Here is a 12458-nt window from a genome sequence, read left to right as displayed (position 1 = left end):
GGATTCATAACATTAGAGTCTGCACAATTAAAGAATCTCTTCTCTCTGAGTCCCTTGGTACCTTGATTAATTTTAATCTTGACATCTTGATTTCTGGCTAAATGAGTGCTCATTTTCACCCTTGTCTTTTGTCATTAGCTTAATACCCTCCTGAATACTTTAGCCTGTCTCCTGAAAGACTTATTCCCTTCCACTGAAATAACAGCCAACCGCGTTGTACGCTCACTTTTCTGTGTAGAAGACAGACCTGCTCTGCTGAAAATTGAGATGCTGCCTCTTGTACTTAAATGATAATTTCTGGAATCACATGCGGCATTATAACTTGTGTCGCACCTTGTAGAAATAAGCGCTGTTCCATTCAGAGTATTCATTTCATTTTCCCTTGTATGAAATTCCTTGCAAGGAGTCTTGGTGGTTTTAAGATCTATCTTCACCGATACATTCAGTCTGCTTGCGGACTAGGCTGTGTTCATGGGTATGTCCCTTATAGGTCTGCTCTCTCCTACTAGATTGATTGTCAGTATTTCAACAGTTTGGGGGTTTGCAAATGCTCACAATTGACTCCCAGTTACTGGTGAGTGTGAGGCCAGTCTGGATGACCTCCAGAGGTCCCCTCCAACGCCAAATACTTCATGATCCTGTCAGAAACTTTTATCCCAGTCCCATCTGGAGGAGTTTTCTCCATTCTCTGGTTTATGAACTGCCAACCATTTTATGTGGTCTGCATCCTGCCATCAGCTGGCAACTGTAGTCTTATAAAGACAATATGTGTTTCTACCCAGTGTGGAATAGCAGCTTGTGTGGTGTATGTGTTCAGTAGAGGAAAATGAGCCAATTGAAGTGTTGCTTTTTTGTTTTTAATTACATCCTTGTTTCCTTCCCAGGCTTCTCTCTTCTACATACTTACACGTGTGCCTCTGGAGGGAAGATTCAATAGGCTGGTGAAGTGAACTGGAATGTTTAAAAATAAACTGAAATTTTCTAATGGAACGTGTTCTGAAAGAACCCAGTTGCTATAGGGATTTTTGCAAGGATGCAATCCTTTTTCTTTCATTTCTCAAAATAGAGGTTTTACATTCCTTGAGCCAAATGAGACTGTTCTTATCTGAGCTTTGGAGACTGTTCAATGTCATCTAGATGGACTAGTTACTACAAGACAATATTACTCATCCTACCCGTACATAAAGCAAACCCATTAAGCTTCACTGCTTATGGTTTTTATTCAGGGTTTCATTCATGAGAGTTGAAAGTGCCCAAACTACTGCAACATGGAAGTGAATCCCTGAGAAGATCTTCAGTCACCATCAGCCAACAAAACATTCACTTCCACCATCGCAAAAACTATTTCCAATCTGTCTGATTTAAAGGCATCTCCTTTTATTTTGGTCAAACCTCCTGCATCCACCTTCGCCCACTCTTTGGAACCTGCATGAACGTCTCTGTTTGGAGGCAGAGTTCCTGTTCCACTTGTAATATCCACAATTCATTTTCTTTATATCTTTTACTTGTAAACCTGCTGAAAAGTCAATAGGTTAATTATTACTGATACAGAATTAGAGTCTAATTTTGTTGTAAATAGTTTAACTGCTAGTCCCCCAACCTGGCTTTAATATAATCCTTGTTCAGCTGCTACCCACCCTGGTAAATCTGCCAGGAGCCATAGATGGTTTATCTGACGTGTTAGTTATTAACAGTTTCTGCTCTTGTTAGAGCATGAAGACTTGATCAAGTTCTTTCTGTTTTGCTTTTTTTCCTCTTTTTTTTTTCTTTTTTTTTCTTTTTTTTTTTTTTTATATTCTTATATTTTTATATTCTTTTATATTCTGAGGGGGGGGGGAAATCCCTCCCCCCCCCCCCCCCCCCCCCCAAAAAAAAAAAAAAGGAAAATTCCATTGCAGGAAATTGTGTTTTTTATGAAAATCCAAAGAAAATTTCATACTTAGACAACTCTTTTGCCAAAATTCTCTCTCCATAACAACAACAACAACAAAGCAAACAAAAGAAAAAGCAAGTGAAGATTCATGGACCAGTTCTAATGGTGACGCATCACTTTTGAGCAATTTTTGTTTACCTGGTGGCATCCTCCCATATTTTTGCAGCAAGTTAACACAAAGTCTGAATGCAGGAGTGTCTTGATTATCTTCTTTGACGGTTTTTCGCATGTTGGAATTCGCATAATAAAACATTTCTCATGATAAGACACGTAGGATTGGCTTTGAAAAAGTACAAGCATGACTTTGTTTTCCTGATCCACCACAAAAGGCTCATCCCTCCAGCCCCCACTCCTCCATCTTCTCAGCTCTTCCAAAGTGAGAAACAAAGATAACTTCTGAGAGAGAGAGAGAGGAAAGTCATGTACCCCAGCCTGCATGTCTCAGCATGGACCAGTGCCGAATCTGTGTCTGGCTTTGAGCTTTTATGTCTGCTTGTATGTTTTGATGATGTATTATAATTGTTTTTAACCCAGCACCTGAATGATAATTTCTGTTAAAGGCTCCAAGGTTGGCAACTTGAAAACCTACTTGAAGTGGGGAAATGATTCAAGTTTATCTGATACTTTTTAAATTGGTCTTATTTGTAAGGAAGCGGCAACATTAAAGTGACATTAGTGTTCATGAAAAACACCAAATCAGCAGGCTAAACCCAAAGAAGCTTTGAGTTCCTTTCTTCAGCACCATCTCCTATCCAGTAACCACAACCCATAAAGTAAATGGGCTTTAGAAAGGCGAAGAACATTTATGTTTTAATTCTGTGGCCTGTCTGTTGGCATCTGGCACCCTGGAGTGTCCCTGGATAACCTGGCCTCTGGCTGTCATTCCTGAAAAGCACAAGGCTCCTGTAGGTCCTGTGCCACATCTGCCAGCCCCACACAAGACCGAGGGTGCTGGGTGCAGTTGTGCAGATCCCTGCTTTACACCCTTGCTGCTCAGGGATCACTTGATGTCTGGTACCCGGTGGAAAGCCTCCAAAGAGCACCCCGCTGGCAAATGCTAGCTCTGGAGGGGGTAGCCAGACACCTTGCAGGTGGTGATAGTTTCTGACTACCCCCGGTAACTCCGCTGGTGTTGTCTGATAGAAGTGGAAGGCTGTTGTGATTGCTGCAAGGAGGGCAGCAGTTGGGACTCTTTCTCAGGTGCATCTCAGAGTGTTTTCCAGCATACACCCTGAACCACAGGAGGCAGCAAGTATATCCTTGCATCTAGTTACTCCAACTAGTAAGGGTGATAGAGCACACTGGAAGGCTGCATTCCTCAGGGCTGCTTGCAGGGTATATTTCTGTCATAAGAGATTATTGTATTTCTCCGTTTTGCTTCCTTGCAATTTACCTGAGTATTTTCTGCCTCTCTCCCCTCTGTGCTATGCCTCCCTTCCATGCTAGACACCATGTCATGACCTGCCCTGCCCCAGCAGGTCTATGTGTCTTCATCTCCTTTGATACCAGCTCTGTTCATAGTCTTTCTTCTTCTTTCCCATACCACTCTTTTCTGTCTTTCTGCACATAATTTGCCTGCTTCTTGCCTGTCACTCATATTCTCAATATTCAGTCATATTCTTTGGTAAAGTCTTATGTGCTCTAGTCTCTAAGGTCATCATTCTTTCCCTTTATTTATACTGCTTCTGTCTCCCATGCTCTTCTTCATCTTCAGGAACCCCCTACTCTTTCTACACTCAACCAGTCATCTGTGCAAACATCCCTTTATCTCTCAAGCTTCCTTCCCATTGTGCATTTTTCCATACTTTGTCTCGTTCTTTTTCCCCATCTCTCTGGCAGAGTTGTGCCCACTGGTGCCTGGAATATCCCCGGCTGTTCTGGAATTGATTGGAGGTGATATTCTAAGGTTATTGTGTTACAGGGAAATGCTGCCAAGCACCAGGCAGTCCCAGCTGCACTTTGACCTCTCACAGCAAGGCAAGAGAGGCTTCTTCCCCATGCCTTTGGTTTGCTGTTGCCATATGGAAAAGGCAGATGGTGTTGATCAGGAAGTTAATCTAGAAGCGTATCCGTTTCTTGCCGTATGCGTAAGATTTGTTCATTAAACTTAGAACTCTAATTTAAAGCCAATTAACAGAGTGATTTGAAGAGACTTGTTGTTTTTGAAGTTCAAAAGAGATGCTAAGTCTCTGATTTCAGTCTTTGTACATTCCAGAGCCTGTATAACTATTGCAGTGTTGCCAACTCTCCTGGTGTTTTTTTTGTTTTGTTTTGTTTTGTTTTGTTTTGTTTTTTCTTTTTTTGTCTCTTTTATTCTATTTTTTCACTTTTTGGAGTGATAGGATTTTTGCCACGGGCTGGAACCATTTGGTGAAGCCTTATGAACCCCCAGGTTTCTGCCCAGTTTTGGCTTTACATTTGGAGGAGGGTGGGCAGAACTTGTTTGTCCTTCTATCCCCTCTGCTGAAAGCCAGCACAGCTCCCTCCTTCCTCCCTTTGGCATCCCAGTATTGTTTCCTCTAAAAGTAGGAGCTGGGGAAGGAGGCAGAAAGAGGGAAGAAGCCCTGAGCTGCTCTGTGCCCTCGTAATACCTCTTCTGTCAGTGTGGGGTCATCTTTGCTTCCTGTCCTCCCTCCCCACAGCATCTCCCAGGAGGAGACTGGGACTCCCCACAAAGCTTTCTCAAGCTTGGAACGGGCATCAGGGGCCTCCAGGAGGGCTGCTATTGCTCTGCGTGTGCACACCCCAGCATACAGCACCAATTTCCATGTGTTACCAACCCCCTGAGATTGGCCCAAGGAGGTAATTCCTAATAAATGTCAAGATTGGAAACCTGGTGTCAGGAGGACCTTGAAAGTGGTTAGTTCTGCAGTAATAATTATGCTGCTTTTACCTGAGACTGATATTCTGTAAACACTTGTAGATCCTTCAGCAACAGACAGTGTGTTTGGATAGTCCCGACATTTAGTAGTGGCATGTGGACAGAGAAAACTTTCTTTAGTAATTTGAAGCTGTTGCTGATATAAAAGAAAACAGAGGGGTCAAGTTTTGCTCTGGTGTAGAGCCTATGACTTCACTGGGTTAACTGCTGCTACTTCTGTGTAACCGAGAACATAATTTGCCTCAAACCCTGGGAGACTGAAAAGGATCACAGCAGCCTCTGTATTAAGCCAGTGTTCAAAACAGTTGGCTCACGTTGAATTTCATAAGCAGAGCATGTATCCAGAAGATTTTAGCTGTATGATACTGTCCACTGCAAAAGAAGAGATGGCAGGAGCATCTCTTTGCTTGTACCAACTGAAATGGCACGGCACACCTGGGAAAGCTGCCAGAAGCTGAGTTATATCGGCCATGGGGGGCAGTGGGGCAGAACCTGTGGATGTGCAAGGACAAACCTGGGCAGGACCCTACGAGGGCTGTCCCAGCTCCCATCGCTCATGCTAGGAGCTGGCCGTGCCGTGGTGGCTGTGGTGCTGGTGTCAGCATCAGGCACACCCCGACACTGTCCTGCGGTGGGTGCCAGTGAGGGTCACCCCAGTGCTGGTACTGAATATTTAGGGAGGAATGGCCAAAAGCGGTGACTCGTGTTTGGCCGATCAGCCCGGTGGGGGAAGTGTCTGCTTTCTGCTCCGTCCAGGTTGAGGAGAAGGGGGTTTCCTGGTGAAATAGAAATCCTGAAGAAGAAAATGTCTTTTCAAGAAAAAGGTGTGCAGGGGGTATTTCTGATGAGTATCTGTTTATTCCCGAAGTTGCTGGCAGTCCTTTCAGGCTGATGCCCTCCAAAAGACACAGGCATTTTGGGACAGCTCTGTTGACCATTCCTCAAGCACTTAGCAGGAGGGATTGTTTTATTAGGAGAGTTTATGGCTTCTTGTTTTCCCTCAAAGGCAAATGTGACTTTGTTGTTTTTAATTCTATTGGGATTTCTCCCTTTTAATATACAACGCAGCTGTTAAAATAGCTGGGGTTGTCTAGGGCAAATCATATAGCACTTTCCTTGTTCAGATCTCAGATGGCTGCCTTTTTAGTGTCGCTGCAGAATTATATTACAGGGCATATGAATAGTGCTGGTATTAGTGTCAAAATCAATTACCCAACCCTCCTCCTGCAGAGAAAGCTACAAACCTTAGGAACAATCTGAGTAATCCATTTTGGGTTTCTAATTCTGAGTAATGATGGAGGGCAGGGACTTGTGCTTGAATAAGTGCACAGGGTCTTTCTCTGTATAGTCACTCCTAAATGCATGCTCTTTACAGGAAAAAGCAAGCTCCCTGTGAAACCCTTTTTCATGCCAAATGGCTCACTGCTAAGATTAATCTGTCATTGAATTTATAAATTCTGTGTGGCACAGAGCAGCAAAAAAAGTTTAGCATTGAACAGAAAGCAAACTATGCATTGCTTAAAAAATGAATGTAGTGCTCCTGGATGGTGTGGATTGACTGCCTCCATCAATATATCTTCTCATACTAGTAATAAAAATACTTCCATAACCTTGTGCCTCCGAGGATCTCAAAGCACTTTGCCATATTTGCAAAGTGCTATTTCTTATTTTATGACCATGGAAACCAGCTGTGAGAGAGGTTAAGCTTTTTGCCCAGAGACATAGAGGGGATGGTAGCAGAGCCGGGACAGGGACCTAAATCTCCAGAACTTCATTGCTGTGTCCTGGTCACACACGGCTGATCAGGGGGTTGGTGGTCACTGTGTCTCAGCCCTCACCTGTGGAGCCTGGGGAGGTGTGAGGTGGCGTTGGCATTGGGGCTCCCTCACTGTGGGTAGAGGTGCTGAGTGGGGCAGGATCTGTCCGGAAGGATGCTCGTGTCCTCCTGGGCTGGGGTGGTCAGCTCTGGACATGGGTGGCTGTTGGGGGAGAGCTGCTTTTGGCCACTGCTGCTCTGGGAGAAGCTCCCGTAGTTGGAGCCTCCAGCCAGCTCTTCCCCAAGCACCTTTACGCAGCAAAAATAATTAGAGACTTATTATCCTAAATCCTCTAAGATTAGAGTTGTTGCATTCCTTTTTTTTTTTTTTTTTTTTTTTTTTTTTTTCCTAATCCAGTATTTGAGAAGGATTTACCTGTTTAATACAATTCATTTATTTGAATCACTTTATTTTATTTTTTTGTTCCTAACTCATTTGAAAGGAAAGCGTACAGCTGCAAAGGCCAGATTTTCTAATACGGGACTGATCTCTTGTCAGATTTTGGTTGGGTAAATGACACATCTGAAAAACTGGGTCCCTACTGATGTGTCTGTGGCAGGGATTTAGAGATCTCACATCAGGCACCATTCTGGAAAAGAAAACATGGCTCTAATCTGCATGCTTTGCAGGCGAGCGTTTTCTGATTCCAGCCTGTCCCCTCCCCTCCCGTGGCTGTGGGGTTTTGCAGCCCTCAGCCCCCCAAGGACACCTCCCGCCAGGGTCAGGGCAGCCCCGGGGGTGCGCGGGCGAGCGTCTGGTTTCAAACACGGGTACCAAGCCTTGAAAGGGGGGACTAAGGAGAAACAGGTGGGGGCTCGTCATGTAGCCTCCGAGGTTTATTTGCTTAGCGAACAGAAGCCCAGGCTGTCAGACCGAGGTCAAATACTCCTCCAGTTTGAGTGTATTTTCTTCATACGTGGTCTGTAACCCAACCTGGTTTCTGGATTAAACGCCCTGGCCCCAAGAATCCATCCTGTGTTTGCCACTGAGCCCTGCACACGCTGGGACAGGACCTCAGGGGCCACCTCGGCATTTGCTAGAGCATCGCTGAAGCCTGTAATTGTGTGTCTCATCCTTTCCAATGTGAGCCGGGATGTTTAAAGCCTCAAACTGGGTCCACAGATGCATCACCCAGTGGTGCCAGTACCAGGAGCTGTGCCTGAAGGCTTCTGGGGCAAGATGCTTGGTGGACACCATCCTGCCGGAGCCTGGGCAGCAGCAGTGATGCTGGAGGGCTGTGTCCAGCCTGCGCAGGTCCCTCCAGGGTGCCAGCGAGGACAGCAGTGTATTTATGGGAGATGGAAATGTTTTAAGGGACTGGTGCTGATGCCCCACTTGGTCCAGTAGAGCCAAGCAGCCATTGCAGCTCATCACACGGTGGGGAAGGGAGGGCTGGGCTTTTTACTTGTCCATCCCGAAGTTACAGCATGAGAACTGCCCAAAAAACACTACAACAGACAGGGGGGAAGGGAAAAAAAGAAAGCAACAACAGAATGAAGTGCTTGCACCAGGGTCATAGATAGCTAAGCCGCAGAAGTTACAGATCAGGAGTGCCTAGAGTTTTTTCACATTTTGAAGTTTTTAGGAGTGTTAACTTTTTAACCTGGGATGCTCAGGAGTCGGTCCAGGATGGAGGGAGGGAGGTTTGAGTTGAAACAATGGCAGGAAAGCTGCTGGCACACTCTCTGGTTTCCCAGGCGTCTTTTGGCTGATCCAGTAAACTCCTGTAAGGGAAATAGCCAGGATGCTCCTGAATATCTCAGGAGCTGAAAAATTTGCATCTGAAAAATTGTAGATCCACAGTAAAAATAGAAGGGAAAGGAGGAATTAGCCGTGGGTTTTGCCAGGACCAGCCTGAGGCTGGGAGTGCCAGGTAACTGCGGGTTCTGTGAAAACAGGTGTCACCTGGAGACATTTGAAATAAAACAAGATAAATTTGTGACAAAGAAAAAATGATGAAGCCAGCAACATGTTGGGAGCTGTGATTTTTCATAGCCATAAGCTTTTAAAAAATTGTTTGTGCTTTAATGTCTTCTGTTTTGTGGAGCTTTCACCAGCACTTGCTTTGTTATTTGTAATGGGGGTAAAGCTGCAGCTGATTTTCCCATATGACTGGTCAGGGGAGAAGAATTAACTTAGGAGGAGGGGAATTGGTTGATGTTCATCCTCACCTCCTACAGACCCGCTGTGGCTTACCCATACTCACCGCCGAAAAGGGCTGGGCAGGGCACAGGGTCAGCGCTAGCATACAGAGCAAGCACAGACTGGGAAAATAAACAAACAAAAACAACTAAAATGTGCTTTTATGTGTTACCAGTACTGGAAAGTTTTTGACTGACTTTTTTTTTTATTATTATTATTATGGTGGACTAGGTCATATACAGGATCGACAAATCGGTTTTATACATACTGAATTTCTGCATCTCACCTGTCCCTCAGTTCTGCAAAGCCCTTTGGACCCATCTACTTTGTTACACAGCCCAAGTCTAAGAGAGGCTATAAAGTGTTTTGGTCCTGATCCTTTTAGGCCTTCAGCTTCTTGAAGCCACCTTTGCAGGGCTGTGTCCTTTCTGCCTGTAATTGCTGTACTGGCTGTGTCTCTGCAGTCAGAAACCCAGCACATCTTTGCTGCTCACAGTTTACTTTCTGAGCTCTGTCAAGCACTGGCTGTTTCCTTGTGGAGATGATTTTGCCTGTTACTGTGAGTGACCAGAATCTGGTTTTCTTTTATGTCCTATAGGGTTGCTGAGCTGGAAGATGCATGCCTAAGATGGAAACTTCTGCTTCGACTGCTGCTGGGAAAAAAGAAGGAAAAGGTGCAGTTCTGGAGGGGAATGGCTTTACAGAGACTGGGAAGAAACCCACTCCTTTAGCAGCTGCAGGAGCAGCAGTGGCACAAGGAGGTACTTTATGTTTTCCACACTTTGAAAGCAGCAGGGGTGTTTTTCATTAGACTGTAAGAATTTAATAAGCGCGGTGGCATCTGTCCTCCTGTGAACACTGAGTTTATTGGGGTTCTCGGCCATCGGAGGTCACAGGAGTGGGAAGCTGTGTCACTGCGTGGTGTCTGCACATCACCGCACCGTGACAAGTCACCACCAGTCCTCATGAACTGGTCTGGGGCTGGGGAGGTGAGATGTGCCTATTGGGGAGGAGAGCTGAGGCAGCACATTGCCACGGGCCTCCAGCAGACCACCGCTGCACGGTGGAAGCGGCACGGTGCTGGCTGCTCCTCCACAGAGGGGTTAAAACATGGCTGGCCCTGTTATCGTGGTCGGGAACGGTGTCATGTGCCGGCTGTGATCCTGCTAATGAGCTAAACAGGCTGCGTTGTCTTCGGCTGTCGCTGCTGGGATTTTGTGGCTGGGGAGGAATTTGGGATAGTCCATCCAAGGTGGTTCACAGAGATAAAGACCATTCCGTCTGTGTTGTTACATCAGAAATAGTTGAGGTCTTGACTCCTGTTTCTATCAGTATTTTTGGTGAGGTTGTGGTCCTGCTGGTCCGTCAGGATGCTGCCATGGATGGGTTGCATTGTCAGTTTTGGTGGGTGTAACATTGGTGTGGAGGGGACATGCAAGTACATTGTCTCCTCCTCCTCCCACCTGCCTGTGTGGAACAGGCAACATACTACCCCAAAAAGTGCATCCCTCACTGACACACGTGTATGGGGCTGGTGGCTCTCCAGGGTGGTGCCAGGGCCCTTTGTGGTGGCTCCAGCTGTGGGTGAGGCTGTGCCCACCAGGGAGGCACCTCGCAGCTCTTGTGGGGGACCAGGACAGGGCGTCCCTTCTGGGCAGGGTGTGAGGAGACAAACTTAGAAGGGGCTGCACAGCTCGGATGTGACAAGGGACATCCCAGCTGTGTAAACTTTGCAGAAAGCTTTTTTGTTGTTGTTTAAAATATAACATTGCTAGCCAGATTCTACCCCAAAATGAACCCTTCTCCACCCCTTCCTTCACTGCTTGGTGGTTTCTCACCACCCTGGAGAGCCGGATGATGCCTCTGCAGGCTCCTGTCTCTTACACAGCTTGTCTGGAGAGTTTGTGTTTTTTGTTGGCAGAGCTGGGAAGATAGATCCTGGCCCAAATTGCTTAAATCTGCTTTATCTATCCTTTCTTTCAACACCTTGGTTACCCAGTTCTGATTTCCACTTTGTCCTGGGAAGATTCCAATGTACAGAATAAGGAAGCAGCTGCTAGAACATATTCTAGCAGATCAGTTCATGACTTTGATAAACTTTCATAGCCAAAGGGAAAATTTTTCTGAAAAAGACCTAGAAAACGCCTTGCACAGAATTGGTTGGAAAGTCACAATTTCATACTATTGAGTGGGTTTTGAGCTACCTTCTTCATGAGCACTATGCAGAGTGACAGAAAGCAGAGCTTTCTGGGCTGTAGAAATAGGGGAAAGGCAGAAATGTTGACACACTGAAGTTTGCCACCCCCTGCAGACTTTGATCCCTGTTAAAGAAGTGACGCTGTAGAAACCAGCGGCAGCCCACTCTTGGCTTCATCTAAGTGACTGGCAGGTTCAAAGGTTTGATAGGTGCCAATGAAGTCCAAGCATGTGCTAAAATTCAAAGCCCACATACATGCTGTTGCTAATAAACACCTTCTCTCCACCTGGCACATACCCTGGGAATGCCTCCACTGAGGAAGCAGCCTCCGTGTTTCCTGGGATGTGACGGAAATCAGGCCCCCCCCCAAGCTGGGGTGTCCATGGGCCCTTTTGGTTCCCCCAGGGTCTGGGTTGTTTTTTTATGTGTCCAGCTTTATACGTCGCGTTAGCAGTGTGCTCTCGCCTTTGGAAAGAATGATTTACAGGCTCCATATTTCCACTTTTATTAAGAGGAAGTGGAGAAGTGAGCGGAGGATTGTTTGAAGATGTCAGGAGAAGCATGATGAAAGCATTGTGTAATGAGATGTAAAGAGCGAAATCTATATCATGCTGGGAAGAGAAGTGCTAATAAATGACCTGAAGTGGCCAGCAGTGAAGGAGCTGGTGATGGGCTGCAGGCGCCAGGGCTCTGCAGGTAACACACGCAGTGTTGTGGTTCAGGGCTCTTCTCTGAACTCTGGCCAGAAGTAATCCTTGCTGTTGCGAGGGCGCAGCACTGCGCGTGTGCTTGTAAGTAGAGAAATTAATACAAAGTCTTCTGCTAACATCAGTTAACTGCAAGGTGTGATGTAGCAGATAATAAAAAGTCTGGGTAGCGCGGCGAGGCTGTACTTATATAGTATTCATACTAATATAACATATTTGCTTCACTAAACTAGTGTAATTACTCATAACAGGCCAGGAATATACATATTTATGCTCATATTCTTACAGAAGAAAGCAAACGAGGCATGGAGATTAATTACGTTGTTCAGCTCAAGGAGGGAACAGCAGCAGACAGGCTTTAAAGGGAGGGCCGCCAAGCTCCCCACCCTGCTTCGGGGCCATACGCACATGTCTTTATTCTCATCCAACACGAACTCTTGATTTTATTTATTGTAGAGGTTTTACTCTTTGTACTAGCATGTGAGAAAGTGGCAGTGAAGCTCAGCTCATGCTGCGGATCACCAAGCTGCTCTCTGGAGCCAAGCAGACATAATTTGCAACACATTTCTCCTTTCTTCTACTGACTCACACAGATGGAGTGCCAACATAGCGTGTTTCTCTGATCACAGGGTTTTCTTTTTTCCTTGTAGAAATGAATAGATTCATAAGGGTTTCTTTACAATTAAGGTAATTGAAGCAATAAACTTGAGTATTACTTAAATAATTGAAGAATAGCTTTTTTATTATATTATTATTTAAACTATATCATTGTAATGTAATA

The 12458-nt window shown here is 45.5% G+C and overlaps 1 protein-coding gene across 4 annotated transcripts in view; it reads left to right on the top strand.

The window, feature by feature from the left end:
* The window catches only part of GLI2 (GLI family zinc finger 2), a 297910-nt gene that overhangs the window by 149597 nt on the left and 135855 nt on the right, over positions 1 to 12458 (top strand). For 3 of the 4 annotated variants that reach the window (XM_084523598.1, XM_084523599.1, XM_084523600.1), the window contains one exon: positions 9372 to 9534. In XM_084523598.1, coding sequence (XP_084379724.1) covers positions 9393 to 9534 — 142 coding nt within the window. In that variant the 5' untranslated portion in view covers positions 9372 to 9392. Of the gene's footprint in view, positions 1 to 9371; positions 9535 to 12458 lie in introns of those variants that run through there. The other variant, XM_084523602.1, reaches the window with a different exon arrangement.

The sequence above is a fragment of the Aythya ferina genome (assembly GCF_964211825.1).
Source record: "Aythya ferina genome assembly, chromosome: 6".
Taxonomy (NCBI): Eukaryota; Metazoa; Chordata; class Aves; order Anseriformes; family Anatidae; genus Aythya; species Aythya ferina.
The sequence above is the reverse complement of the archived record's forward strand: the minus strand, read 5'-3'. Positions and strand labels throughout refer to the sequence as shown.